Here is a 26,290-nt window from a genome sequence, read left to right as displayed (position 1 = left end):
CTGCAGGAGCTGCCAAACCACATCCCAAGAGAAACAACATCACCCCGCTGAGCCAACAGCCCATGCCTTAGATTTTATTACTACAGGGAGCTCCCCTTACATTTAAACCACTCGTGTGCCAAAGAGAAGATTTCCAGTATTCTTCAGATAATGGGACCAGCCCCACAAGTCTTCCAAGCAGAAATTCAAGTTCCATGCCAGACGCTTTATCAGCAGGTAGGTGCCACCCAGTCCTGCTGCCCCCACAACAAAGAGCCCTCGATTAATTACCTGCAAGTGCAAAGAGAAACCCCAACATCATCAGAGGCTGGGTCCGACCCTGCAGCACCAAGCGAAGTCATCACACCTGGCAATATCCCACCACCAAAGCTGCCCCCACAGCTGAGCAGTGCTGGTGTGCAGGATGCTCCCAAGGCTCATGGCATGGGGAGGATAGGCACCACCCTTGACCAACCTTTGTCTGCCATTTCCAGCGTTGAAGGGCCTCATGGTAGCGAATTCTGGTGAAGGTCACCTGGGAGGGTTGCAGGAGAATGTCACCACCCCAAAGCCAGGCAGGAGGAGCTCAAGGCAGTGGGGACTGACAGGCTGGCTTACCATGGTATACAGTGGGACAATGGTGGAAGGCATGAGGGCATGGAGAAAGTTGTCTACATGCTTTCGGAAAATGAACCACATTGAATTCACGTGCTCACGCATCTGCAACAGAGCAACAGTCACCCCTTTGCAAGGAGTTTTGGCAGAGCACCCCTGTGCTTTGCTACCTCTCCCGTTGCCTGTCCTGGAGGTCATGCAGGGATCAATGCCTCCTCAGCCCCAGTAATATTCCCAAGGAGCTCTGAGGCTAAAGCCTGCCAAGGTGAGAGCCCAGCCGGGGTCTTGCCAGAGGCCCTGCCTGCTGCATGCATCCTGAGAGCACTGCTGTGTGCATGGCCCATGGAACCACAGGTCTGTGTGGGGCTCACCTACCTCTACATAATTGTACATGGCTAAATCTGAAATCGCGTGGTCATCTGGCACCCTGAGTCTGGAGAACTCAGGGAGACAGGCACCTGGGAGAAGAAAGCAACAGTTCACAGGCAGCTCCCTGCAGGGTATCCAGGTGCCCTCAGCTGCAGAGGGACATTCCTCTGCTCTCGCTGCTCCCCAACCACCTCACTTACCAAGGTCATTGTGGAACTGGTCCATTAATTCATCAAAGACCAGACAATCTTCAAAGCCCTGGGAGGAATACTAGGGGTTAATAGGCATAAAGGAGGCACAAACTCAGAAGAAGTGCTGTCATGGATGCTTAGCTAATGTAGCTGTTTGGTCCCATTGACCACAATTTCAGACCAAGAGTCTTACTCCAGGCCCCTCTGGCAGGGGTCTTGAGAGAAATCCAGGGGATTGCCTTTCCCAGGTGCCTGGACCCCCCTCCCACATAGTCCTCTGCTCCATGGGAAGGTGGCATCATCACCCTGTCCCCTGTCCTTCCCAGGAGGACATCCTGATGGGAGCTCAACCCCTGCCACTGCAGAGGACATCAGGCTGTGGGACAGGCCAGCCCATGAACTCTATGGAGTTAAACACTAAAACCAGGTGTTTGTGGGTTAAAGGAGTGGGGACCCCACAACCAGGGACAGGCCAGCCATGAACTTACCGCATTCATGCCCTGTCCATAGAAGGGCACAACAGCATGCGCGGCATCTCCCATCAGCACACACCGGGAAGAGAGGTTGTAGGAAGAGCACTTCACAGAGATCATGGCCTGGGCTGGCAGCAAAAAGTAATCGTGCTTCAGCTCTTGCCTTTAGGTAAAACAACAGATTTTGTTGTATGGGACCACAAGAGAAGACCAAGCTGTGCCATGTCCAAGCTCAGGAAGCCAGGCCACAGGCACTGTCAGCCTTGGTATGCAAACCCTAAGCCTGTGCACTAGGCTATTTGTGCTGGGAAAAATGTGGAAGTCAACTTCTCCCCCCGTGGACCAGATATTTTGTCTGCAGGTTTTAAGTTCTGCACACAACTTGATCATTGACATCTTGGTCCTGTTACTGTGAGCAGTGGTAGATATTGGTCAATGTAGGAAGGACATACAAGGGAATATCTGAGTTTCTCAGTAATGTGAAGTCCTGTGATAATTCATCTTAAGAGGAAAGGAAACTGCCTGGCACAGCTGAGACTGTTGATATCGTCCAAGAAAAAGCCCACCCCATAACAGATAACTGTGTTAATGAGTGAAGAGGGGAGACAGGAACACTTACTCTCCGATGAGGGGGATGGCATCTGGGAAGTAGGTCTGGAAAAAATCCAGCACTTGCTCGCCTGTTGTGAGCTTCTCAAATTCCTCAAATGGCATGAAGAGTGTGCAGGTGAAGGACTTGTCCTGCCAGCCAGGAAGGAAGGTCAGTAAGATGCCCAGAGGCCAGAGAGAGCACGCGGCACCTGAAGCAGCAGCTCAGTGCCCAGCCTGTCACCTGGCAATCCCAGTGACCCACTGGCACAGCAAGGGATGAGTGTCTGGCCATCCCCTTTCTCATGGTGGGCAGGCACAGGGGAGGCAGAAACAGTGTGTGACTGGCCAGCATGGGCCTGGCACAGTGTCCTGATACTCCTGGTATGTAGTTTATAACATGCAGCTGCAGACTGCTGTTTGTGGGGGTCTGGTTGGGCTCAGATGTGTGGGCAGAGAGAGGTGCCAGAGTTACCTACCTGGTGCTGCGAGGTAGGACTGGCTCTGAGCACCCTGCCCTGCACCCCTTTAGGCTGTAGCAAGCCTGGCACAGGCTGGGTGTCCCTCCTGGCTCCTTCTCTGGACATATGCCAGTATGTGCCCTAGTGGCCAAGAAGGCCAATGGCACCTGGCTTGTATGAGAAACAGTGTGGCCAGCAGGACCAGGGAAGTGATTCGTCCCCTGTACTCGGCACTGGCGAGGCCACACCTCAAGTGCTGTGCCCAGTTCTGGGTCCCTCAGTTTAGGAAGGACATTGAGTGCTGGAGCGTGTCCAGAGAAGGGCAACAGAGCTGGTGAAGGATCTGGAGCACAAGACCTATGAGGAGCAGCTGAGGGAGCTGGGGAGGGCTCAGCCTGGAGAAAAGGAGGCTCAGTGGAGACCTTATCACTCTCTACAACTCCCTGACAGGAGGGTGCAGCCAGATGGGGGTTGGGCTCTGCCCCCAAGTAACAGAGGACAGGAAGAGAGGACACAGTCTTAAGCTGCACCAGGGGAGGTTTAGGCTGGACATTAGGAAGAATTTCTTCACAGAAAGGGTGATTAGACACTGGAACAGGCTGCCCAGGGAGATGGTGGAGTCACTGTCCAAGAAGGTGTTTAAGGAAAGACTGGATGTGGCACTCAGTGCCATGGTCTGGTTGACAAGGTGGTGTTGGGCCATAGGTTGGACTTGATGATCTCAGAGGTCTTTTCCAACCTAATTGATTCTGTGATTCTGTTATTCTGTGATGCTGTTATTCTGTGGCTCCTGACCCTCCCAATCCTTGCCACCAGCCAGTTCATCCCCACCAGCCCCATCCTGTGCCCCAAGAGAACATGGCCCTGGTTAGCACCATGTTGGGCAGTGCAATCATCATGAAGGTGTTTCTTGGCCAGATATGGAGGTAGTTTGGTTCCATGGCAAACTGAAAGAGAAAGAAAATTGCCTTGTATCCTTGCCCTGCCCTGCTCAGCTTCTCCAGCCCAGGCTCTGGCTCCCCTCCACACCAGCACAACAGCTCCCATGGGAAGACACAACAACTACAGGGCTCCTTTCTGCTCCCTGATGCTTCAGGTAGACACAGAGCAGGGAAAAGAGAAAAGGGTAAGAAATATGGGCAAAAATCTGATGCTTTGCAATTGCTGGTGTCCTCATAGACATGTTCCCATACACCCAGGACCTCTCAGAGCCAGAGTTAATCCCACCACTCCAAGACAGGCTCTCTAGGATTTTTGCATGCAGGTACCAACCCCACTATCGGAACAGGAAGAGATCCATGCCTTCTCTTAGGAAAGGTTTAATCCCTTGCCTGAACCCCAGGTGAGAAATTAATTCTTCCAAAGCTGTTATAGCAGAGCCACAGTGAGAAGGGGGTGGGATGTCCAACCTGTGAAGGTTGTAGCAGCCCCTGGGACAGGCACACTCACATCTCCATCCTTGGGAGGGATGGTCAGCTCCATGTAGCCATGAGGGATGTACTCGTGGCTGTAGTTAAAGCGCGTTTGCCTCATGAACTGTTTTCTGACTGTTGAGAAAGCTCCGTCACACCCCACGATGAGATCGTAGGTCACTTCCAAGGTCTGCTGGTCAGATCTAAAAGCAAGACAGTCCCTTGGATCAATCTGATCTTTAAGGTTCCTTCCCATCCTAACCATTCTATGATTCTATGGTTAATCATCCTGTAACTCCAGGCCAGCCCAGCACCACTGTGCCCAGAGGATCTGCCTTTTGCAAAATGTGTTAATAATCTTCTAGGGTGAGGGAAGATCAGCTCTCACTGCCTGGGAAGCTCAGCATTAGGATAAATAATTATCCTGTAGGTTATCAAAAACATAACTCTGCCAGGGCTACTCAGCAATGCAGCAGGCACCTTTGGGATAATGCTGCTGCTTTGCAGAGCCTGCAGCATCTGCCAGGTGAATCAGAGGTAGGACCAGAACTTCTGTGAAAGACTGTGAAACAAGGTCATGGAACCACAGAATGGATTGGGTTGGAAGGGACCTTAAAGCTCAGCCCGTTCCACTCCCTGCCATGGGCAGAGACACAACACGAGGGTCCTCAGAACTTCATCCAGCCTGGCCTGGAACACTTCCAGGGATGGGGCATCACCAGTTATCTGCCCTCCCTGATGAGCAATCTGTCCCTGAGCCCAGTGCTATGGATACTGGCACTTTTATCCCCTGCACAGGTCAGGAAATGTGTGCCTGCTGCCAGGCTGTGGGGTTAGTGAGTTGCTTAAACCTTTCTCAGTCTCCCCATGAACCCTGCCTTGATGTCTCTCCTTTCCAAAGCTGGCACAAGGTTTTGCCTGCACAGTAGTTTCAAAATTGAGATTGCTCAATTGTTTGAGGTTTTATGAATGATTAAGCAGAAACTAACTGACCACAGTGCTTGATCCCACACTTACCCAGGGATTACCTTTTTATGGTTAATGTCCCCAGCTCTGCATTGCACCCAAGGAGCTTGTGTCCAAAGAACAGTTTAGTGTTGGAGTACTTCTCAGCAGCTGTGAAAAGAAAAGAACTAAATGTAGAGGGGTTTACTGTGACCGCAAAAGGTAATTCCAAGAGATCCCTAAATTATAGGGATTTTTGTCATTACAGCAAATAATTTGCTGTGTTGCATGAGGGCCAGCAGGCAGGGCACATTGGGACTGGTCAACTATGGTATAAACTATTTGAAAAATGCAAGGAATCCTCCAAGGATTTTTTTCTTCCCCACAATGACATGAGTCAGTGACCACTTTCCACCATCACTCCACTGAAGTTCAGGATGGGATGAGGTACCTGCAGTCAGTGGGAAATTTGCATAAATTTGGTCTAGTCTGATTACATACTTGGCCACAGAGCTCCAATTTCTATTTGTCTCTGTACAATCAGTGGTTATGGAAAATGCCACAAACCGTGACAAGGCTGAGGAGGTGTCTCATGCTTTAGCTGGGAAACAGCACAGGTTTTCCTCTGCTAGTTCAGGCTTGCACTTTCTGAGAGCTGGGTAAGGGAGCTGGGGGCCTAAAGTCTTCTGGTCATGGGGCAAACCCTAAATCCCCAGCAAAAAGTGTGTTAGAAGTATTCGCAAACAGAAGTGACAACCTACCTGTCAGCAGCTCTTTGTTTAAGTTTGCTCTGTCCACAGAAAGAATGTACTGCAAGGCAAACAAACAGGGGGTTCAGAAAGCTTTGCTGAAGGACACTGCGTGGCCAGACAGGAAACCCTCCCCTCCACACAATCTCCTTCCCTCATTCTTTCCAGCCACTCACACATCCACGATCCCCACACTGTCCATAACACAGAGATATAAATGCTCACAAAGACCCCTTGTGCTCTGAGAAGCAACTCCAGTACCTGGTTCTTCTTCCCATAAGGGATAGAGTATTTTTTCCCTGAAGGTGTGTGTATCCTCCTTGCCTGCATGGGAATGCCCTTGGCCACAATCTGAAACAGAAAGGAATGCAACCCAGGCTTCTGGCCACAACTGTGGGTTTTTAGTACAAGTTATTTAGCATCATCCCTTCACCCAAGCATTGCATTTGGGGAAGAATGGGGGGCTCTTTCCTCACACATTTCCAAATCACTACCCAGTTTAACAGGACTGTCATGTCAATTTACTACAGTTTACTGAGATCACTTACAAGCTCATTCTCATAAAAATCAGAGGGAAATTGTTTTTGGATAGAAGGGACATGAAAAATCCCAGAGTGCTCGACAGGGTGGGGAATGACAGCCAAATTACATCCTGGGACTGGGATATGTGTTGTCAAAGTCTGGGCTCCTCTGCAGGGATCCAGGGACCAGGAGATCCCACCACTCCCAACAGCTGGATGTTAAATGGTAGCCAGCACCCTGCAGAAGAGTGCTGGGCTCCCAGCCAAGCGTGCTGGGCAGAAGGCAGTGTGGATGGATTTCAGGGATCAGCCCAAAGATCAAGGTTTTGTGGGAAAATACAAATCTGGACATGTCAGTGGGGAAAACAGCTGCCTTTATTGCATCCTGCTTTATTGCATCAGCTCTTTTGGGAGTCCATCTACTCCTGCCCTGTTTGCCCTCATGTCCAGGAGGGAGGGGAGCACGGCAGGGAGGTAAACACTGGAAGCTGTTTGGTCTCCCAGGGAAGCACCCACTGCCAGGAGTAGAGCGCAGCTGCCTGGGGTGGGGGAGATACTGCTGGCAGACGTGCTGTGGAGCAGGGGAGAGCCAGGCTGAAGGCTTGCAGTGGAAGAGGTCTGGCTGGGACAGAGCAAGAGTGTTTTAACCACAGAGACCCTCCCCGCCAACAGAACATGCCAGGGTACCTGCTCCTCCATCCCCACAGCTCGGAGGGCTTGGCGTCCCCTGTGAGACAGGGCCAAGTTAATGCTTCTGCCACGGGCAAAGCTGGCCACTCGGATATCTGCATGGGAGGAACAATTGATTATGGAGGCACTGATAGCACAGCCTGGTGAGGGGAACATCTTGCAAGCACCTGCAGCAACAGCAGGTGGGGTAGGGGGGAGTCTAGCCTGGATCCTCCGTGCCACCTCTAGCCTGGAAGAAGCAGCTCCAGCCAAGTGCTGCAAAGGGAATGCTGGATCCTGACAGCTCCCCATGAGCCAGAGGGTCCATTTACATTAAGAGCCATTTCTCCTGTAAATGCAGAAGGCTGAGCAATGAATGCCTGGCAGTTCTGCTGAGGCCCACAGACTGGTGATTTTTGGGACATTGGCAGGTCACCTTCCTCATGGATGATCAGATGGAAATGTCTGGGCATTGGCCTGTTCCTCCTCCAGGTTGCCTCATTTAGACTTCCTGGATTGTCTGGCCAGTACATGGGGCAGAGCTTCCTCATCCCAACATGTATGAGAGTGTAAGCAATGGGCCAAAAACTGGAATAGCACAGTAAGAGCCATCCAACTCAGAAGGCAGGTAAGAGCAATCAGAGGCTTTTCAAAACTGTGGAGCTTCTAGCGACTGTAAGCCATGCAGCAGAACTGCTTGTTCTATTAGGGGAGGAAGAGTTACCACAGAGATGTGTCAGGCATGGCTCCTCCTTCCCTTCACTGCATACTTGAGTCGAGTTTCACTTTCCATGGTGTCATTCTCCCCTGCCACTTGGCTTGCCACCTCTGCCCAGGTTTTATTTGTCTGACAGCTGTCAGATACTGAAGATGAACAATTTCTCTGCCTTTCAGCCAGCATCTTCACTCTAAATCCTAATTTCTCTTTTGTGGTGCCCTATGGACCTGGAGGCTCCATCTCTCCTTCTGACCCAGCATTGTACTATAATGCTTCCTGCAGACACCAAGCTTCAAAGGTGAGGATCTGAATCAGTGTTTAAGCCAAGAACATAAAAAGGGCATCATTTTAGTAGCTAAAGGGTGGGTTCCCTCCACACAAGATGAACTTCAAATAAATGCTCCTTCCCACCACAGGAGCTAAAGGGGAGAGAGAAAATAATATCCCCAAACTGCCACTCTCAGATTTAATTATTTTCCTACTGTTTCAGTGAGCTCACACAGTAATGATCAGGCTGAACTTACCTTCTCTGGCTTCATAAACGTGAACATGGAAACCTCGTCTAGCAAAGAAACAGGCATTTAATGTACCCACCTACAAGACAAGGATCAGGAAGGGTGGATGAAATATTTCAGAGGTCACTACCAAGATGCATCAAAGGAAAGAAGTGATCAGGGGATGCAGCTCAGCATAAACAGGGAGATCTTTTGACCAAGAACCTTAGAGGACTTTTTACTGAAGAGCAGTCCTCTGGCAGCCCTGTGTGTTTGCAGAGTCTCCAAGACAAAAGCCACCCTTCAAAACTCTTTTTATAAAGTCATGCCAAGCTCAAGCTTGTTTACACACAGCAGTTGAGTGCAGCAGGGTTCACCTCTTCAGCCAGAGACAGCAGGAGCTGGTGTGGGCAAGCTCACAGCTCCTCTCTGGACTGTGTTTACCTTCCTCAATAGAATTCACGGTGTTGCAGCATTCCCTTGGGAACACAGTAAGGGAAAACAGTACAAATATGTCCTGTTTGTTATTTAAATAACTTCTAAAATTTAATTTCCATTATGAATTGTCAGAACTACAGCCTGTTCTGTCATCACTCTTTTCCAAGAAGCTAATGTCCAAAAAGTCAAGAGAGAGATGTAGGTGCTGCAATGCCCCAAGCTGTCATAGAATCACAGACTCTCCGAATGGTTTGGGTTGGAAGGGATGCTAAAGACCATCTTGTTACAACCCCCTGCCATGGGCAGGGACACCTTCCACTAGACCAGGTTACTCAGAGCCCCATCCACCTGGCCTTTAGTGTCATACCTCTCTGCAAGTAGGAGTGGATGAAAACCATTCCCAAACAAAAACGGGCAGAGGAAGGCATTTCCTCTCAGCCTGGCATTTACTGGTCTCAGTCCTTGCAAAGCATTTCACATTAGAGATTTGCTTACAGCCAAACTCAGCCAAGGGACAGCGGGACCTGGCACCCCAAACAAGGACCGGTTTTTAGTGTACCTGGGCACCACTGCTCCACCACCACCCAAACACCTTCCTCTGAGAAAAGGACAGGAGCCTCCCACAGTAGGAACTCAATCAAACCCTTCACAACACCCCGTCATCTGACAGAGGAATCATTTTAAGAAAAACATTCACCCCCACATTCAAGCAGTGCTTTTACAGCCCCAGCTCCCTGGCAAACACAATCATGCAGGAGCTAAATGGCATTCCCTACCAGACCACCGCCGATAATAGCAACTCTTTTCCCTCGTGGGTCACAGGGCTCCATACTAGGTCAGCCCCTGGGTCTCAGATCCCTGCTCCGTCTCTGATCCCTCTGCTTCTCCCCAGTCCCACTGCCCTTGCCAGTGGGGAGGGGAAGGGAGAGAATGTGGGTGGCTGAGTCACGCCTGGGTACTTCTCCCCACTTCACATTAAAGTTTAACTCCCAACCCAGAGACTGTCAGGGAGTCAGCCTGGCTGAGCCAGAGGTGCAGGGATGGGAATGTGGTGTTACTCAGTCAGGCTCTATCCAAAGGCCTCTTTTGGAAATTGTAGAGCAATCCTGCAGTCTCCAAGGTACATACACAGAGCAGGAGGAGAACTTGCATCTGCCAGGCATTTGCTGGTGCTTCATTGGGCTGCAACTGCAGAGGCATTGGTGGGACAATGTGGAGTGACTTCTGGAGCCTCACAGACTCTCTCCTGAGGGTGGGATGTGAGCCACATTATTTGCCCAGGAGCCTCGTCCCATCTTTGAGACATTTTTCATCCAAGGAAGCTGTGCGTGGCTCAGGCTTTTTGGGGTGTGATGCTTAGGAGAGGGTCCATGCCTGCTCTGCAGAAGGTTTCCAGGACTTGGATGAGGCTGTGAGGAAACATCTTTGCAGGCACCATTTCACATGCCCATCCTTGGGAGGAAATACTCTGCTGAGCCAATGCTGCCCACAGTAAGCATTGAAAAGGGGGAAGCCAATTAGAGCCAACATACAATAATTAAACAGCAGACAGTGAAAGTGCAGACATTTGCATCACTGAGTACAATTTATTGCTGAACCTGCCAGGCACCAGCAGATTTGGCTCATAGAATTGTTAAGGTAGAAAAAGCCCTCTAAGAACATTGAGTCCAACTGTTAACCCAGCACTGCCAAGCACACCACTAAGCCATGACCCTAAATGCCACATTTACATGACTAATAAAGACCTACAGGGATGGGGCAGGACTCAAATGCTTCCCTGGGCATTCCAATGCCTGACAATGTTTTCTGTTAAGAATTTCTTCCTAATATTCAATCTAAACTCCGTGGTGCAACTTGAGGCCATTTCCTCTTTCATGTAGTTGTAGAGAGTGAGAAGTTGTAGAGAGCGGTAAGAAGCTCAAAGACAACAGAGCAGAGAGGGCAAAGAGCAAGGTAGGTTTTACACAGTAAATAAATTATTCATTAGTTGTTTTTGGAACACAGACAGCACACAATTAGCTTCCACCAGTGACAGTTACTATCTTTCCTTCATTCCAAACAAAATTTAGGTCCCTGGGATTTCTTAATCAAACTCACTCAGAAACTGCACCAGGCAAACCCAGTGTACTGATGTTCTCCACTTTAAAAACAGAAGGTGGGAAGATAGTGAAAAAGTGCTACAAAATCATTGTTCATCTTTCTCTACTAAGAAAAATCAGGCTGCTGAGAGCATGAAAATGTGTTGCCTGATAAAAACTCTGAGTGAGCCTTTTAAGGAGTCATAAATAAAGCTAAAAAGAACAGGATAGCATGGGCATGGATTAAAGCCTGCCTTTTGAAAACTAATAGGAAAAGTAAAGGAGGGAAAAGTGCTTGGTTTATGTTGCTGAAGAAAAAGACATGTCAATGGCTGAGGAAAGAATATCAGGATTTTATTGGTTTTAGAGAGGCTATGGTCCACTTGCAGAAGATCATGTACTGTCAGTGTGTGGGCCACCTGCAACAAGAAAAATGGGGTTATTGTGTTTAGTAACAGCCAGCAGTGCTGCAGCTGCAAAAAGATGTGTTTGGTCTCATACCCTGTGGTGGAAGGCAGCTGAAGAAGAGGAAGAACCAGTTTAAAGGCCACAACAAGACCTTTACTGATTTCTGCAAACAGTGAATTGCACTGATTCTGACAGGAGCCAGGAGTTCTTTACTGTTCAGATTACAAACCCATGTCAAAGGGAAATAGGTAGAAATCTTCATCTCTTATAATCCCATTAGGTAAATAATCAGTTCAAGGAATTCAAATCCTCTGCTAAAGAGGGCTGTACAGATACCCCTGCCAGCAGGTCATCCATGCCCAGGGCTGCAGCTGCCTCCATCCTGTCCTGTTCACTAAGGCTCTGAAAGAGCCATGGCACAGAAATAAAAGTTGAGCTCTCACAGTGTGTCCCCATGTCATGCCCCCCTTCCATGCTCTAGCAAGGAGCATTTCTTCACCAGCTTTAGCATGTAAGAACTTTCTAGCACCTAGGAAGCCAAGCAGGAGAAGCTCAGAGGAAGGCACAAAGCAAATGAGCCCCTGGAGGAGCTGGCTGTGACCTCTGCACAGAGTTCAAGGGCTCTAGGGATCTGGGAGCATCCTGGGGAGAAGTTCATCCATTTCTGTGCTTGAAACTCGCCCCCTTCAGCTGCAAGCACAAGCTTATGGCAAAGGCTCAGCATTATTTCTGATACTCCCCTTCCTTTGTGCCATTTCTTAAGCTGGTGGTTTGAGTTTATTTCCCCAGGAATTTCTGATTAGCAAATGTCTCAGCAGTGCTTTAAGAACATAAATCCTGCTGGGAACCTTAGCCTGAATGTAAAACACTTCCCCCCCCTTATTTAGCAGGTGACTGCTGGGTTCACAGGGAGACCCAAAAAGCAGGGTGAGAGCCCCTGCAGAGCAGAGAAATGCAGCATGGCAGGGTGGGGGATCTGTATGATCCTCATCCTTGTCAGATCCCCACATTTATTCCACAACCTGCCTCGCCACCCCACCTGGGCAGGGAGAAGGGCTACAAGTGCACGTCACAGCTGACTGCTTACTTACATAGGCTGGGCAGAGCTGCCGGTCCAGTGCTGTGCTGTGGATGTGGATGGGAAGCTCCTGGGAGGCACTGGGAACACACCCATGGGAGAGTAATGGTGGTGGTGGTGCACCACAGGTGGCCTGGGCCTGTCTGCTTTCACACCCAGGGGAGCAGCAAGCTGCAGGTCCTTGTTGGAGAGAGACAAAGGGTGGCTGCAGAAACCTGTGCCCCCATGGGGGGGGTCCCTGGCTGAGGGCCCAGAGTTCCACTCAGCCACCCCTTGGGAAAGGAAGACCTTTGGAATGTGTCTGGAGAAGAGTTTGCAGGTTCCAGTACAGAAGGTCCAAAAACACTCAGTGACTTTAGATTTCACCTGATACTCAGATCCCACTCCCTCCAATTTATTCCATCAGTCAATGTCAGGGAAATGCAGAATGACAGGATGGCCTGGAGAGGAAGGTGGGCATCAGGCCATGCTCTTCCTCTGTCATCTTTCCTAAGGTACAGTGTCCTCCACAGTCTTCTGGTTCTCCCAGATCTTTGTGCGTTTGTGCCCTCACAGGGAGATGAGCCATGGCCTGGTGTGGGTGAGGATGCCCTTCAGGGTGGGGTGTTGTTACCTGCTGCGTGTGCTGGAGCACGGCAGAGCTGGCTCCCCCAAGCTGTGCGAGCGCTGTCAGTGGAAGAGCCTTCAGCATCATGTTCTGCATCATGATCTGGTGCATCTGAGCATTCTGCATCAACATCATCTCTACTATATCTGGGAAGAGAAGAGAAGAAAAGAAGAAAAGAGTTTTATCCACGACTGACAAGCAGCAGAGGCATCATGGTAAGGAGTGCCCTCAAGCACACAGAGTGGTCACTGCAACGAAGGCAAAGCAGCTGAAAGGGGCACATGAAGAATATTGGCATTATTTCCCCAGACAGTGCAAAGTTAATGTCTGTGAGTGGGATTGTTCATACCAGTTTTCCTGTTTCTCCTCCCTTCTACAAGAAAGCTGCTGCTGACTGTCTTCTGTCTGTTGCTTCCCCTGCAGGCCCACACCCCTAGCTATGCTGAATGGCAGAATGGAGAAGAGCTGAGCTGCAGATTTCCCTTACTCCAGCATGCACAGGCTCCTGGCTGTGCTCTCCATTGCTTCAGCCCCAGATCATTGCTTTCCAGGTGAGAGGTTTCCTCAAATTTATGTGATATTGCGGTGCCAACTTGAGAGTCCACTGACTCATAGAATTGTAAAGGTTGGAAAAGACCTTTAACATCATCAAGCCCAACCCTCAAACTGTCATTTCATGCACCTCAAATCTCCTTGCATGATCTCTGGGATCCAAAGGACTTGTGCAGTATAACTAATTCACTTGGGGAGAAGTGAAGAGGGAGAGGTGAGAAAAAAAGAAGGGAAAAAATAATGAAGGCAACTCTCATTTTCCTTTTTACTGATCATACAAAAAATAGTTTACATGTAGCAGCATCAGAGAAAACATGAATGGATTGGGAATATTTTGGTTATGGAAATAAACTCTGATTCAAAAATCCAGACACTTAGATGAAGTATAAACTGAGAAATATTGCAGTTTCATGACTGAGGATTCCTGTATGGGATAAACCTTTGGCTGAAGGCTGAGCCAGGGTAGTCGTCCCAGGTTTTAGTTCATGTATTATTTAAGAGTAGCACCCACCTCTGTTTAGAAACAAACCCTTTTATTGGCATTGCACTATATTTAGAACAACACTTTCAGATGTTCTGTCTTGTTTCCAAACACAGGGCACAAATAAAAGCCTGAGGAGACTGAAAAGCATCTTAGGAAGGAACAAAAAAATAAAACCAAATTCTAGAACCCTGTTTGCTAATTCTGGAATCATCCATGTGCATGATTTTGACTTTCTTAATATTACTCAGAGCCATGAGTTAAGCTGTGTTGCTTTCCCAATCTTCCCTTGACTTTGTAGTTCCTTTTTCCTTAGTTTTAGTGGTAAGAGTTTGCCTGAAAGCCTCTCACAACTGGTACCCATCCCACTTATGGAGTGCAACTCCCAAAGCTCCACCAGCTCATGAAACAGCACGTCATTAACTAGCTTGGACACCGTCCCATGCCCCCTTCCACTTGCCATGGTACCTGCCCTGCCCTTTCCAGGCCTGGTGACAGGAGCTGGCTGACACATGGAGAGTTTGTTACCTTCTTTAATGTTCCCAGAGCGGGGGGCTGCAAAGGGCTGGGCTGGGGGAATCTGTGTGATCTGAGGGGATGGCTGAGGCAACTGCTGGATGATGGTGGCAGGCTGAGTTGGCATCTGGAACAGGAAGGAAAATGGAGAAGTCGGGGTTGGTTTTGGCCAGCACCCCCGTCTATGGGAACGGCTGTCATCTGCCTAGGTTTCAGGAAAACTCTGCGATCCTCATGGAGAAGCTGTTGAGGCTGTGGGCTGCATGAGCAGACAGCGATGTGCATTAGAAAGTGGCTGAATGGCCAGGCTGGAGCATGGACAGCCCTGCCACTCTTTTTGCCATCTTGTTCCACGGGTAAACCGTTCCCATCATTAATTTTGGGCCTTATTTGCAAGATGATTTCCCCATAGGTTTTGCTGAGGGCAGCAAGGGTCCTGTAAAAGAGCTAGAGGTATTTCTTCCCTTTTTGTGGGATGAGGAATTCCATACAGCTCCCAAATGGTTGTCAGCTCAGGCTGGCACAGTGCTAGTGGTGTTTTCCAGGAGACAATCCTTACCATCTGCTGGATAATCCTTGGTGGCTCCACTTGGGAAGCTGGAAAAGGGATCTGGTAGACTTGTGGGAGGGCAGCTCCCTCCCACAGGTTATGGCAGTGTCCTCCAGCTGGTGCAGGTGGCTGTGAAAGCTCTTCCAGAAGGTGCTGATCCTGCAAAATCAAGTATTTTCGTAAAGAAAATCTGGTCACAGCAAGGCAGACAGTATAGTTATGCTCTCTGGACTAAATGGGATTAGCCCCTGGGAACCTGCAGTAAGGCACTGCCAGTGCCTGTGTAAGTATAAAGTTTTCCTTCCCACATATCTGGAAGCGTAAGAAAAAAGGATTGGAAAAAAAAAACCAACTGTGCAGAACAAGCCACCAAAAGTCTGGGAAAACATTTCATTAATAATTGGTACCCTCCACAAACTAGGAATAAATAACAGTTACTATTGTCCCTACTTCAGCAGCACTAAAAATCCCTTCTTTGCATTTTGGCACAGAAAGTTTATGATACAGCAGTTCAGGATAAACAGAATCATCCCACTGAATACCTGAAGCAGGTGCAAGCTTCCACAGCTGTAGTGAGGGAAGCCAAGCTACTCCCCAGGCCCTCTCCCTGATTAGCTGGCCCAGCCTTTATATTCCAAAGCAGCAGAGTACTAAATCCTGCCCAGCCCCAGAACTAAAGGACAGGAAAACACTGAATCGACATCAGCAGTGGATGTGCAGGTAACTGGGCCCTGTCTGTTGCTTCTGGCCAGAGAGAGCTCTTACCCTAAGCTCCTGCAGCAGATCTTTCCTTCGCCTCAGGGCGCTTTGGAGCATATCCTGAGGTCTGTTCCCTGGAAAAGGAAAAGTCCATTATCTTCTCAAAGGATCACAAAGACAGAGCTATTACAGCACCTGTATTATGATAATAATGTGGAAAATGTGTTATTAGACAGCTTGAGTTCTTCCACAAAAGGCTTGGGCTACTTTTCTTGTCAAATACATGTATGGATAATGACTTTATGCCACGTGCAGTCACAGCTGTTCAGCAGCTCTACAAAGGCAAAACACCTTCTCTGAAAATAAGCTCTTTAGATTACTCTCTAAAGCCCCCTTTTAACCTCCTGGTTTAGGAGTCCATTTCAGCCCGAAAGTTTTGAGATGTACCCTGTGCATGCAGAGGATGACTGTTTGTTGTAACAGCTCAAACCAAACTCAGATTTGAAAGCCGACTTTTCTGTTTCTATTTTGCTCTGAGTCAACTTCCTTTGCAGTTTGTCCCACATGCAGTTGATTTTGAACTTGCTTGTAATGAAGATAAGCAAGAATGTTTTCAGGTACTTTGGAGTCATGCCTCGCATCTGCCCTGGAAAGCACCATTTCGTATTTTGAAACTGTAAGTTGTTATAGGGTTTTTTGGAAAATTTTTGGCCACAGCATTAGACGTTTCCAACTATTTGTGCATCAGATCAATGAAAAGGAGCCCAGAGTACAATCTAGAAACATCACTGAGCTTCTACTGGTAGCTTTGAATCCACAGATAATATAAACAGTGCATGTGCCATGCAAAGAAATTAAGTGTTCCTCCTGCCTTTTCAGGATCACCAAAGCCAAGCAAACAGCTGGACTACAACAGGGGCTCACTCCTAGGTGTAAGAGCTAGGACAAACTGGATCACCATCAGTTTGCTCCAGCTGAGCCAGCAGCTGCAGCTGAGAGGCTGCAGAGGATACCTGGGCAGGAAGTCATCTTATGTTAGTGCTCAGCTGGTTGTTCACTTCCCTTGGTCAGGAAAAAATTCAAAAGATAAAAAGCAGTCAGCTCACAGCTGTTAGGAAGGAGAGGGGATCATCTCCTGAGGAACTCATGCCTGAGAACATAGCTAAGCCCTTTCCAAAGTATGCCCATAATTAGAAAAAATGCTTCTCTTACTTGCAGCTGGGAGAGACAACTTCATCTTCTCTAGGTTCTCCTGTTCATTTTCTAGTCTCTGTTGGCAGAACCATAACCAGAACTGGTTATAAGTCAGGCAGAAAAGCTCACAAGGATTTCCAAACCTATGGCACAGGTTTGGGATGGAGGAAATAGAGCAGACGTGGAGAAAAATGGTGGTTCTTAAAGAAGTATGAAATGTCTCACTACAAATCTAGTTACAGTAAAGAATAGTCATGCTTCCAACTGTCCAGGTTATTCCAGACCTGAAAGGTGATAGCATCATGAATCAGGAGTTATATACATAATTTATTTTGTAGGGCAGAGAGCTGCATCATATGAAGAACTTGATAATGTTCAGTTTGAGCTTGCCTGATAGTCCAAGATCTGGACTCTTGATTCAGCAAAGGTCTGACCAGGCAACACATCTTATATGAAAGCAGACATGAAATTGCCTTAAAACAATCTGAGATTCTCTTTACCCATGATTGCTCCTAAACTTTGCCTGTCACAGCTCAAACTGGCTTTAAGCTAACTGGTGACATCTCCCATAAAATCAATTAAATTTACTGTAGGTCCACGCAAACTTGAACAATGTTACTTAAGAAAGTGACAGTTAAGTAGTACCACTCCTCAGTGTATCTCAGTAGAGTTATACTATTTTAAAGCACTGTGTTAATGCTTAAACATGCAAGAGCAAAAAGCAGAAAAAAGGTGACCACTGCAGAATTAGTCCATTACCTTTTCTAGGAGTTTGAGTTTCAGTCGTGTCAGGTGATCCACCACTGAAGGATCTGCCATTGTCTTCTGGAAGAGCAGGCAGGCAAAAACAGGTTAAAAAGCTAAACAGAGGCAGATAGGTTTTCAGTGCTCATTTTTTTCCCTCCACAATCTTCAAAGAATAATTCCATTATTAAAAGACAATAATACAAGATGAGTAGAAATTGAGAGAAGAAGATAAAAGCTTCAGTTTCACTCCCAGACAAAAGTGAGTACAGGCATTCACAACGTCACAGACACAGCTTTTCCTGCCATTTCTCTCAACACACTTTTGTGTGGCAGGTTGTGATGCTCACAGGAGGGCAACTGAGACTGAAGATTTGTCTGTTCCTAATGGTTGCTATCCTTCCCCTGGCAGCGTTACTAAACCTGGCCTCTGTGTTGTTAGAGCCTTCTAATTAGCTCAGAGGTTTGCACCTGTAACCTGGTTGCTGAATTTGTACTGTCAATACACAACATAAACAATTTAATCTCCAGGCACAGAAGCTTGTGTACCTTCTATAAAGCAAATGCCCAGCACATTAGTGGACAAGAAAAAAAGAAATAAAGGCAATGGTTCTTTAACACAATCCCAGTGCCAGGGGTCAGATTATGATCTTGCTGATTGGTACCTGTTTATCCCACTGTAAGGGGTCTGCACAGTTTTGACATAGCCCTTTACATGAATTGTCATTACCCCATAGTAACTAAAAAAATGAAGGAGCGTAGCTGGAACTCACCCCTGGGTAAGTTCAAGAGTAAAGAGACTAAGGTGTAACATCCTTTTGGTTACCATCTTCCAAGAAACCCACAGAATATCTCCCTCTCCCAGCAAAGCCCTACCAGCATAGAAACAGGGTGACATTTATCAGTGACATCCATAAAATGAAAACCAAGGCAAGAGAAAAAAGCCAAATAACAGTGACTCCTTCTCAGTATCATATTTTAAGCCCAGTTCTGCTCCCAGGAGAGATAAGTTACAGCCCCTTCCTCACTCGAAAGCCAAAGCAAAACTGCAGCAGAGCCACTGCTGGCAGATGGAGCAGCTCAGAGACGCTCCTAAGCTGTGTGAGAGCAGTACAGATCACTTCTCTCAGCTGTGATCCACACAGCCCGTCCCTAAAAATACACTGGCTGGCAGTCACTGGAGAAGTTAGGGAAACTGAGGTGCAGGGATCCCAAAAACAGCTGTGCTGTGTCAGAGCTGGGGTTCAGCTTCCTCTGGCAGTGCTCTGTGGTGAATGGCAGGAGTGACAAGCCAGAACAGAAAACCCTCTCACCTGCCAGCAGCTCTCCTGAGAAACAACTCTGAGTCCATTTCTGTACTTTAAAACCCCAACAAGATTTTTCTGTAATGTCTTTGACCCCTTCATCTAAGCAGCTGCAACGACAAGGAGTTTCCTAGTTATCTTAACCTAAAGCATAAGCCTAGTTATGCCTGTAAACTGCGTAAGTATAGTGTGCTGGGAAAAAAAAACACCCCTTTTTGATTGCTGGTGAATATTGAGCTGATTGTTTCACCATCAATTGGTTTAGTACAGTGCTGCTCAAGTTAAATTTCTAGAGCCTTCATTGCAGTATGAGTAGAGCATTACAAGAAAGTTAGACAAAAAGAACCAGGTATAAGTGTTCCATTAAAAATACAGCAGCAGTGTTAAGCAACTGAATTTACTAAACAGGAAAGGAAGAGAAATTTTTGCTTAATGTGACAGGTATCCCAGAGGACATTCAATACTAGGCAAAAAACACCCCCACTTTCCAGCAAAGCTGGTAAAGGATCTCTCTTTTCCCACACTTATGGATGCCTTAGTCACAGTAGGATCCCTACTCTTGGAACATCTTGCAGCCTGCTACTTAATGAGGTGCCAGGAACGTGCCAGCCACACACAAGATCTTGCTGAAAGGGATCTATAACTACGCTGAATCCCAAACAAGGGATCAGACTTGAGCATGAGGATTCAAAAGAGCCAAACCAGACAAATTTAATCCTACAAAGGAATAACAGGAGTGTTACATGCACCTCACAGGACATAATTATTCCGCTCTATTTAGCAGTGCTGAAGTCAGAGTTTGAACATGTGCCTATTTTTAGACATGGTGGTTTAAGAGGGAAAGAAAGTCTAGGGGAAAAAAAATAAAAAGGATGCATTTACAAAATGTAGGTTCTAAGGAAGACTTTAAAGAACTGGCTTTGTTTAATTAGTAAGTAGATGGCGAGCAGAGGACAGGCCAGCAATTTTTAAGTAAATGAAAGAATACAATCAAGAACGGGGTCAGGTGGGGGGGTTCTGTCTGGAAAAATGCAGGCATTTGGCTTAATGAGGAAGAGGAAAACCTGATAAAAACAGGGGGAAAATAATCTTAGCCACTAAGGGAAATGATGGAGCAGCTATCAAACAAAAACTTTCACAGATGTTGTTTATGAACAATTAAAAAACCAAATGTGTTGAACATTTTAGGACTATTGTAGGACTCCTCAGACACAAGAATGGAGTAGATAACCTGATGAGGTCCATACCAGTATTGCATTTCTTTGATGTCTTTTATTGATTTTGATATTTTATATCCTTAATTTTAATTTCGATGAGTACTAAAAGACAATTTAAAAAGATTTTATGATGATAACCAAGATGATTAGAGGGGTGGAGAAACTCTTCTATGAGGAAAGGCTAAGAGAATTGGGATTGATCAGTCTGGAAAAGAGGAACTATGATCTAATTGTGGCCTTCCAGTATCTGAAGGGAGCCTACAAGAAAGATGGAGAGAGACTATTTACAAGAGCCTGGAGTGGCAGGATAAGGTGGGATGGCTTCCCACTGACAGAGAGTAGGTTTAGATTGGATATTAGGAAAAAGTTCTTCTCTGTGAAGCCCTGGAACAGGTTGCCCAGAGAAGTTGTGGCTGCCTGATCCTTGGAGGTGTTCACTAAGAAATTTTATAATTCAGACTTTGTCTTTTGGTATTGGCAATCTCAGAATCCTGGCTATGAAATCAGAGAGCGTGACAGTACTACCAGGAAAAACAAACACCTCAGGAGCTGACAAAGCAGGAGACGACCAGAATTGGCCTTAGGAGCCCGTCCTGTGTCAGATCTGTATGGAAGTCACGCTATGAAAACCCAGTGTCCAGAAGGGAGAGAGAGGAGTCCAGAAACTTTATTTGAGTAAAGTGAGAGAGTCCACCAGAGCACTCGCCCCCGGGGTTTTCTCTCTCTCTCAGGGTTTTGGAGGGCGCAGCCTCCTTTCATCCTGAACTCCGAGCCGCACGTTGCCCTCTTCCTTTCCCCATTGGCTGAGGTGCTGGGAAGGTACAGCCTCCCCGAACCGCCTACCACATATGCCCCCTTAAACCTACTGTTTTACCCCAAAGTTCAGGAACTCAGGCTTGTGCAGACCGTTGTCTATTTCAGGAGTCAGGCTGTCCGGGCTCTGCAACAAATCTGCTGCTTGAAGTTAGTAGAGACATTAAGATCCATTTCAAAGACTTTAACACCCATAACTTCACCCATAGAATTGTTTGTAAAGACATTAGCACACATCTTCCCTATCAGATCTAAGATGAGCATGGTTTGCTCACTGAAACTTCCACTCTTCCTTAGAAGAGTAAAATTGTTCATGAAGGGGAAAGGCAAAAATACTGTACCCCAGAAACCTCGGCAACGGGTTAAAGCATAACCGTAACTCAGCCCTCGATGCAGAAGGGCTTTCTAATGTTTGCCAATCCAGCACACTGCTCCGAGTAACAGATTTCACTAAAGCCTGTATTTTTATAACTTAATGACTTCAAAATACAAAGAATCCACCAGTTTTGTAGCTTTGATAAGCAGAGCCAAAGGGAGTTGAAGATTGGACATCTGGGATCTTAAATTTCTGGCCCTTCAAGGACGTTGGAGTAACCAGAAGACACCAGAGGAGATTAATGCCGGGAAAGTTGGAGACTCCCTGTCTGAGGAAAAGATGATAAAAGGACTAAAGAATGTGGACCAAATTAGCATGAAGAAGAACAAATCAATAAGCAATAGAGAATAGCATACTGATTACTGAAGAGAATCATGCAACTTAGAACCAATGAACATTAATTTATTTGTTTTCTAAAACTTTATAAATAAGCGAAAAGGCGCGAGAGGAACCGCAGACCCCCCCCGGGACACACCCCGCCCCCGGACCCTATTGGCTGCCTCAGCCCCGCCTCCATTGGCTGCCTCAGCCCCGCCTCCATCGGCTGCCTCCAAGCTCCCGCTTTCCCATTGGCTGTCTCCCGTGCTGGGCGGGGCCGGCGGCCCTTTTGAAATAGCGCGGGCCGCTCCCATTGGTGGTTGCCGCGGAAGGGGTAGGGCCGGGGCTCGCGCCGGCTTGCCCGGGGTATCCCAGGGGCCATTTAGCGCGAGTGAGCGGATACCGGCTGACGAAGGCTCTCACCATTGGTCAGGGGTGCGCTGCGTCAGTCGCTCTGGCCAATGGGCGCAGAGCTCCGCCCCGCGCGGTGTGGCTGGCGCGGCGGCGGGTGGGGAGCGGCCATGACCGAAGTTTCGCTGCTGCTGCTGCCGTGACAGCGCGGGGGGCGCGGAGCCCCTCGGGCGCCGCATGGACACGCAGGAGGAGGTGCGGAGGCGCAAGGTGGAGGCCGGCAGGGCCAAGGTGAGGGGAAGGGGTCCCGGCTGGGCGAAGGCTGCGCTCGTCTCGGTCTCGGTGCGCTGAGGGGGCTGGCAGGCCGGGAGGCGGCTTCGCTTCAGCCCGCCCGGGTCTCTTCTGTCCGTGGCGGGTTCTAGGCTGCACTCGGAGTTGGGTGCGGGGTGCGGGCAGCGGCGGAGCTGAGGGGCCGCTGCCGGCCCGGGACTGTCCCCGGCGCCCGGTGGGGTTCCCCTGGCACCGCGGCTCTGCAGGAGAAGTCGTGCCCAGCGGTTCTTCTGAGTGCAGGCTGCCTGCGGGGCGCCCATCCCACTCCACAGGCATAGAAACATTACCTCGGGTAAACACAGAGCAGCTGACAGCAGAGCATATGCCTTCCCTGAGGCTCTGTTTTGGTTTTGGTTTGTTTTTTTTCTTCCCAGCTCTCCCATTTTAGCCTAGGATTCAGTTGTTTGTGGGAATACTGCATTTCCAGTTGAGGATCCCAAAGAACAGGTGTTGCTTTATTACTCTGTTGGCTCATTCGCTTTCCTGTGTGTCTGCAGGTGGGTTAGCAGGGAGATGTGCTCGGTTTGTTGGTGTCTAGTCATGCCGGTAGCAAACACTTCAGAAACTTGGAGCATTCAGGTGCCTTCACTTGCGTGTAGTTTTAGGGACTTGTGTAGAGCTCACAGGATGACGCTGATATATAAAGACAACATTCTCCCAGTCATTATTACCTGCAGCCATGTGTTTAACACTGGTTGTGTGCTAACCCCGTTAGATAAAAACTTCTGCTTTGTTTTGTTAATGATGTTCAAGGAGCTGATTGGAAATGCCTGGTTACTTTCCTTTTAATTCAGCGTTTCTGCTGGGTTTTGAGCTGGTTTTATCATATTTCTCTTCTGACTGTCCCTGCTAAATAACGCTGGCCAGTCTGTGGCTACAGCATTCCCCTGTTCTCACCATTCCAGTAGGACTGGAATGGGGGCTTGTAGTGGTTTGGTCTAAAATACTCATTACTGTTTATCTTCTGTGAGATAAGAATTAGGAGAAACGCAAAGCAGGCACCAAACTTGAAAGAATATAAAGAAGTTTGTTAATAGACCTAAAAGAAGGGGAAAAAAAAAATTATACCACCTTCAGAACTCTCTTCCTTCCCCCACCTTCCTCCCTTCTCCCACTGACAATGTAAAAAGACAACCCTTAAGATGTTCAGTCTGTTTACCACTTCCATAATAACCTTGTTCAGTCCATTTAGAAAGAGAAGTTTCTTCTTGCTTGTGCTATGGAAACAGTATCACAACGAGACAGCTGCCCACTTCCAAATATTGTTCAGTCCATTTAGGAAGAGGAGTCTCTCTGCTTGCAATATGAGTCCCTTCCTCCGACTTGCAGTTTTTCCTGCAACTGCTTTTGAGGGTCCGTCCACTCTTGAAGTTTTTTGGGGTACAATTTTAAGGTTGAGCCATTCAGAAACCAGAAAACAGAGGCCCTTCTCCTTCCCTGGGAGCAAAGGGTCTTCCTCATCTTCATCGTTAGGACTATCTCTGGGAGCACCTCTAGGAATTGAGGTTTTCTCCTTTCCCGTTTGGAGCAAAAGTGCTCATCTGGTCCATCTCTCCCTGTCCAAACTTCTCATGAAATTACAGCTGCGTCAGCATTTGCCTATCTCAGCGCAGGTGCTTCTGCTTATGAGTTGAACACTCCACCCCCTATATCTTCATGAAATTACAACGGGATACTCTGATATATCATAGCTTCACAACAGAATTTCAGCTTTAAGCATCTTCTCTCTCTCTTCCCTCAGGTTTTCAGCTCTTCACAGCAATAAAAGGGTTAATCTCACCTCGGCCTTGCAGCTTTGCAGCTGGAATGTTGAATTTTTCTTATCGAAGTGGAGAGGGGGGAGAGCCAAGCTGCTCCGGCTGCCCACGACAAGGCAGTGGGGGGGAAGTTCCACAGCTGGAACAGGTCCATCGACTCCAGGATGGCCGTGGCCCGGCCTGGCCTGGCCTAAGCAGGGCCCGGCCCGGCCTGGCCCCCACACGGGGCCCGCAGCCACCTGTCCCAGCACCAGAAACGAGAGAGAGAGCTGGGGGGCAGTCTGTCTATTCTTAAATGTGGATCACAGAGGTGGTCACAACTTTAAGTGGCTTAGAGAATTGTCCATATTCAAACTGGCCAGCTGATAGGTTCTATCAGGTCCCAGAGGAAGCTGTAAGCACCCCTTAGCAAGGACATCCCTTCCGGGACTATGCTTGCTAACCTATGACAGGGCTATAGCTAGACAGGGACAGCTGAGGCTGCTCAGGGTATTGGGAAGTTCGGACCCATCATATCTTTCCAGATCCTGCCCTTTCTGCAGGTTACTTGTCTGGATATCTGGCTAGTGGGGTCAGAGGTGGCTTGGAGCTGTCCTGTCTGCTGTGTTTCTGTTTCAGCTGCTTCCCGCCAGTGCTGTGCACAAGAAAATCAAAGAGCTTTTCTGGAAGGGAGCAGGGTTGTAGCTGGAGCTCTGCTGAAGCAACAGCCTGGTGATAGGCAGTACAGCTCCTCCATCCCTGGCCTGGCCCTCCCTGATGGATTCCACACTGCCTGCTCCTGCTCAGCAGTTTCTCATCTGCCTACCTTCCCAGCCTTGTTATGTGCTGTGAGAACACAATCCTCTGCTGGAGAACAATTGCATGATTAGCTCAAGAGAGAACTCTTGAGAGCAGGAGTTCTTCAGGTTGAAAAAAAGGTTACCTTAGTGTGGCATGACCTGTGTTAACATTTCTGTTAACATAAATTAGTTCTAGGTGCAGGACCTGTTTATGATTAGAAAAATGTGACAGACTTAGCTTGAATAAGTTATTAGTTCCCACCTGTTGGAAAACTGTTGTTTGCCATTAAAAAAAAAAAAAAGCAGGACTTGTGTTATACCTGCAGAGCCACTGTTGCATTTACTATTTTTTATACTGTGTGCTAAATCTCTCTCTTCCCATTAAAAAAAACCCCCAACATTATTAGCAGCCCCATCAATGTTGTTACTGCATGGTATCATATAGTATGCTGAGAGGAGAAGGAAGGGTTTTAGAGAGGCAGAGATGGATATAGTGCTTCCTCTGCTGGTTAAAATGTCACAGAGATCCATTCCTTGGCTGGCAGACTGTGGGCACTAGGCAGCTTCCAAAAGCGACCCAGATAACATTTCCCCTTTTTTATTCTTATTTCTAGTTTTCTTTGTGCTCCCCTCCTCATGGATACAGTGCAGTTTTGAAAGGGAGGAAGAACTATGAGCAAGTACAGGTTTTCCTTCCTGTGGTGCAGCCTAGAGCAGCTTAAGATGATGCCATCTCTGGTCTGACACAGAAGTGTTCAGTGTCCATCAGATCTTCCTGAACCGTCTCTACACATCACTGCGCAGGTGCTCCTGACAGCAGAGGACAGCAGCGAGGCTGGTTTGTATGTGAGCGGCCTCTGTTGTAGCAACCTGTGCAGTGATGTAACTGCAGTTTGATACTGCTTCAGTCTGGAGGTGTAAGCTCTTGAGGGCTTTTTGCCTCACCTTCCAAAAAATGACTTACTTTATCTTTAGCATCCTTAGATTTCAGTCTGCTAAGCAATGGCTTGGCAAAGAAATATGACTTAAACGTTTTCCTTTTCAAACCAGCACTTGCATTATTCTTTTTCGTATAGGAATAAAAATTCCATTGTTGAGATGCATTTGAGTTATCACCTAATAATAATGATAATGCCAGCTGTTGTATTAATTGGAGATTGTAACTGGCAGCTAAGTACTGACTGTATCAGGTACCTCAGATTCCTGTTTCTAGTAAATGCAATACTGATAGCCAGGGTAGTAACTGAGAAACAGAACAAACCTAACTATTCAGTGCTGGTTTTTCGTCCTTGGTTTTTTTTCTACCTTGCGTTAATTAGTCTGCATGTTGGCCACCTGTGCCTCTAGTTGCAGGGCTCTCTGTGCCATACCTCAGGTGTAAGAAGTTTTGCTCCACCTCCATTTTACAGTTAGGAGCTGAAAAATTAGTTCGGGTTTTCCAGGAAGTTTTCCTGCCTCATCATTTTGAGGAAGATCTAGAAAATATTTCTGGGTTTTGTCTAAGAGCAGTTGTTGC

The 26,290-nt window shown here is 47.8% G+C and overlaps 3 protein-coding genes across 19 annotated transcripts in view; 1 reads left to right on the top strand and 2 right to left on the bottom strand.

The window, feature by feature from the left end:
• Nucleotides 1-53: 53 nt before the first annotated feature.
• Nucleotides 54-9,536, bottom strand: KMO (kynurenine 3-monooxygenase). Of its 2 annotated transcripts, XM_069021896.1 has the most exons (15): nucleotides 9,399-9,536; nucleotides 8,215-8,284; nucleotides 6,991-7,088; nucleotides 6,044-6,133; nucleotides 5,795-5,843; nucleotides 5,117-5,204; nucleotides 4,126-4,291; nucleotides 3,552-3,623; nucleotides 2,247-2,368; nucleotides 1,643-1,790; nucleotides 1,164-1,221; nucleotides 970-1,052; nucleotides 598-699; nucleotides 455-514; nucleotides 54-270 (listed from the first exon to the last, which is right to left on the bottom strand). In XM_069021896.1, the coding sequence occupies exons 1-15, from the start codon at nucleotides 9,450-9,452 to the stop codon at nucleotides 103-105; spliced, it is 1,428 nt and encodes a 475-aa protein (XP_068877997.1). In that variant the 5' UTR covers nucleotides 9,453-9,536; the 3' UTR covers nucleotides 54-102. The 2 variants fall into 2 exon arrangements, with proteins under 2 accessions (XP_068877997.1, XP_068877998.1); XM_069021897.1 differs by lacking the exon at nucleotides 3,552-3,623.
• A 1,503-nt stretch (nucleotides 9,537-11,039) lies between these two features.
• C7H21orf58 (chromosome 7 C21orf58 homolog) lies at nucleotides 11,040-17,604 on the bottom strand. Its single transcript, XM_069021509.1, has 8 exons — nucleotides 17,545-17,604; nucleotides 16,804-16,861; nucleotides 15,658-15,725; nucleotides 14,902-15,051; nucleotides 14,355-14,469; nucleotides 12,800-12,939; nucleotides 12,200-12,366; nucleotides 11,040-11,119 (listed from the first exon to the last, which is right to left on the bottom strand). The coding sequence occupies exons 1-8, from the start codon at nucleotides 17,602-17,604 to the stop codon at nucleotides 11,104-11,106; spliced, it is 774 nt and encodes a 257-aa protein (XP_068877610.1). The 3' UTR covers nucleotides 11,040-11,103.
• A 4,461-nt stretch (nucleotides 17,605-22,065) lies between these two features.
• PCNT (pericentrin) overlaps nucleotides 22,066-26,290 on the top strand; it is an 82,481-nt gene continuing 78,256 nt past the window's right edge. For 14 of the 16 annotated variants that reach the window (XM_069021879.1, XM_069021894.1, XM_069021892.1 and 11 more), the window contains exon 1: nucleotides 22,066-22,199. In XM_069021879.1, the coding sequence (XP_068877980.1) occupies nucleotides 22,146-22,199 (54 nt within the window). In that variant the 5' untranslated portion in view covers nucleotides 22,066-22,145. The remainder of the gene's footprint in view (nucleotides 22,200-26,290) is intronic. The other 2 variants (XM_069021888.1, XM_069021885.1) reach the window with 2 other exon arrangements.

Source organism: Aphelocoma coerulescens, chromosome 7, assembly GCF_041296385.1.
Source record: "Aphelocoma coerulescens isolate FSJ_1873_10779 chromosome 7, UR_Acoe_1.0, whole genome shotgun sequence".
Taxonomy (NCBI): Eukaryota; Metazoa; Chordata; class Aves; order Passeriformes; family Corvidae; genus Aphelocoma; species Aphelocoma coerulescens.
Note: the sequence above shows the minus strand (reverse complement) of the source record. Positions and strands in the feature narration are given on the sequence as shown.

Excerpts from the sequence above, each read along its gene's own strand:
- KMO (XM_069021896.1), bottom strand. The coding sequence starts at position 9,452 with ATGGAGCCCTGTGACCCACGAGGGAAAAGAGTTGCTATTATCGGCGGT. Across the intron at positions 5,844-6,043 it reads CTTATGGGAAGAAGAACCAG|TACATTCTTTCTGTGGACAG; the intron begins GTACTGGAGTTG and ends TTTGCCTTGCAG. Across the intron at positions 1,053-1,163 it reads CCAGTTCCACAATGACCTTG|GTGCCTGTCTCCCTGAGTTC; the intron begins GTAAGTGAGGTG and ends TTCTTCTCCCAG.
- C7H21orf58 (XM_069021509.1), bottom strand. The coding sequence starts at position 17,604 with ATGGCAGATCCTTCAGTGGTGGATCACCTGACACGACTGAAACTCAAA. Across the intron at positions 16,862-17,544 it reads AACTCAAACTCCTAGAAAAG|AGACTAGAAAATGAACAGGA; the intron begins GTAATGGACTAA and ends TTCTGCCAACAG. Across the intron at positions 15,052-15,657 it reads ATCTGCTGCAGGAGCTTAGG|GATCAGCACCTTCTGGAAGA; the intron begins GTAAGAGCTCTC and ends TTGATTTTGCAG.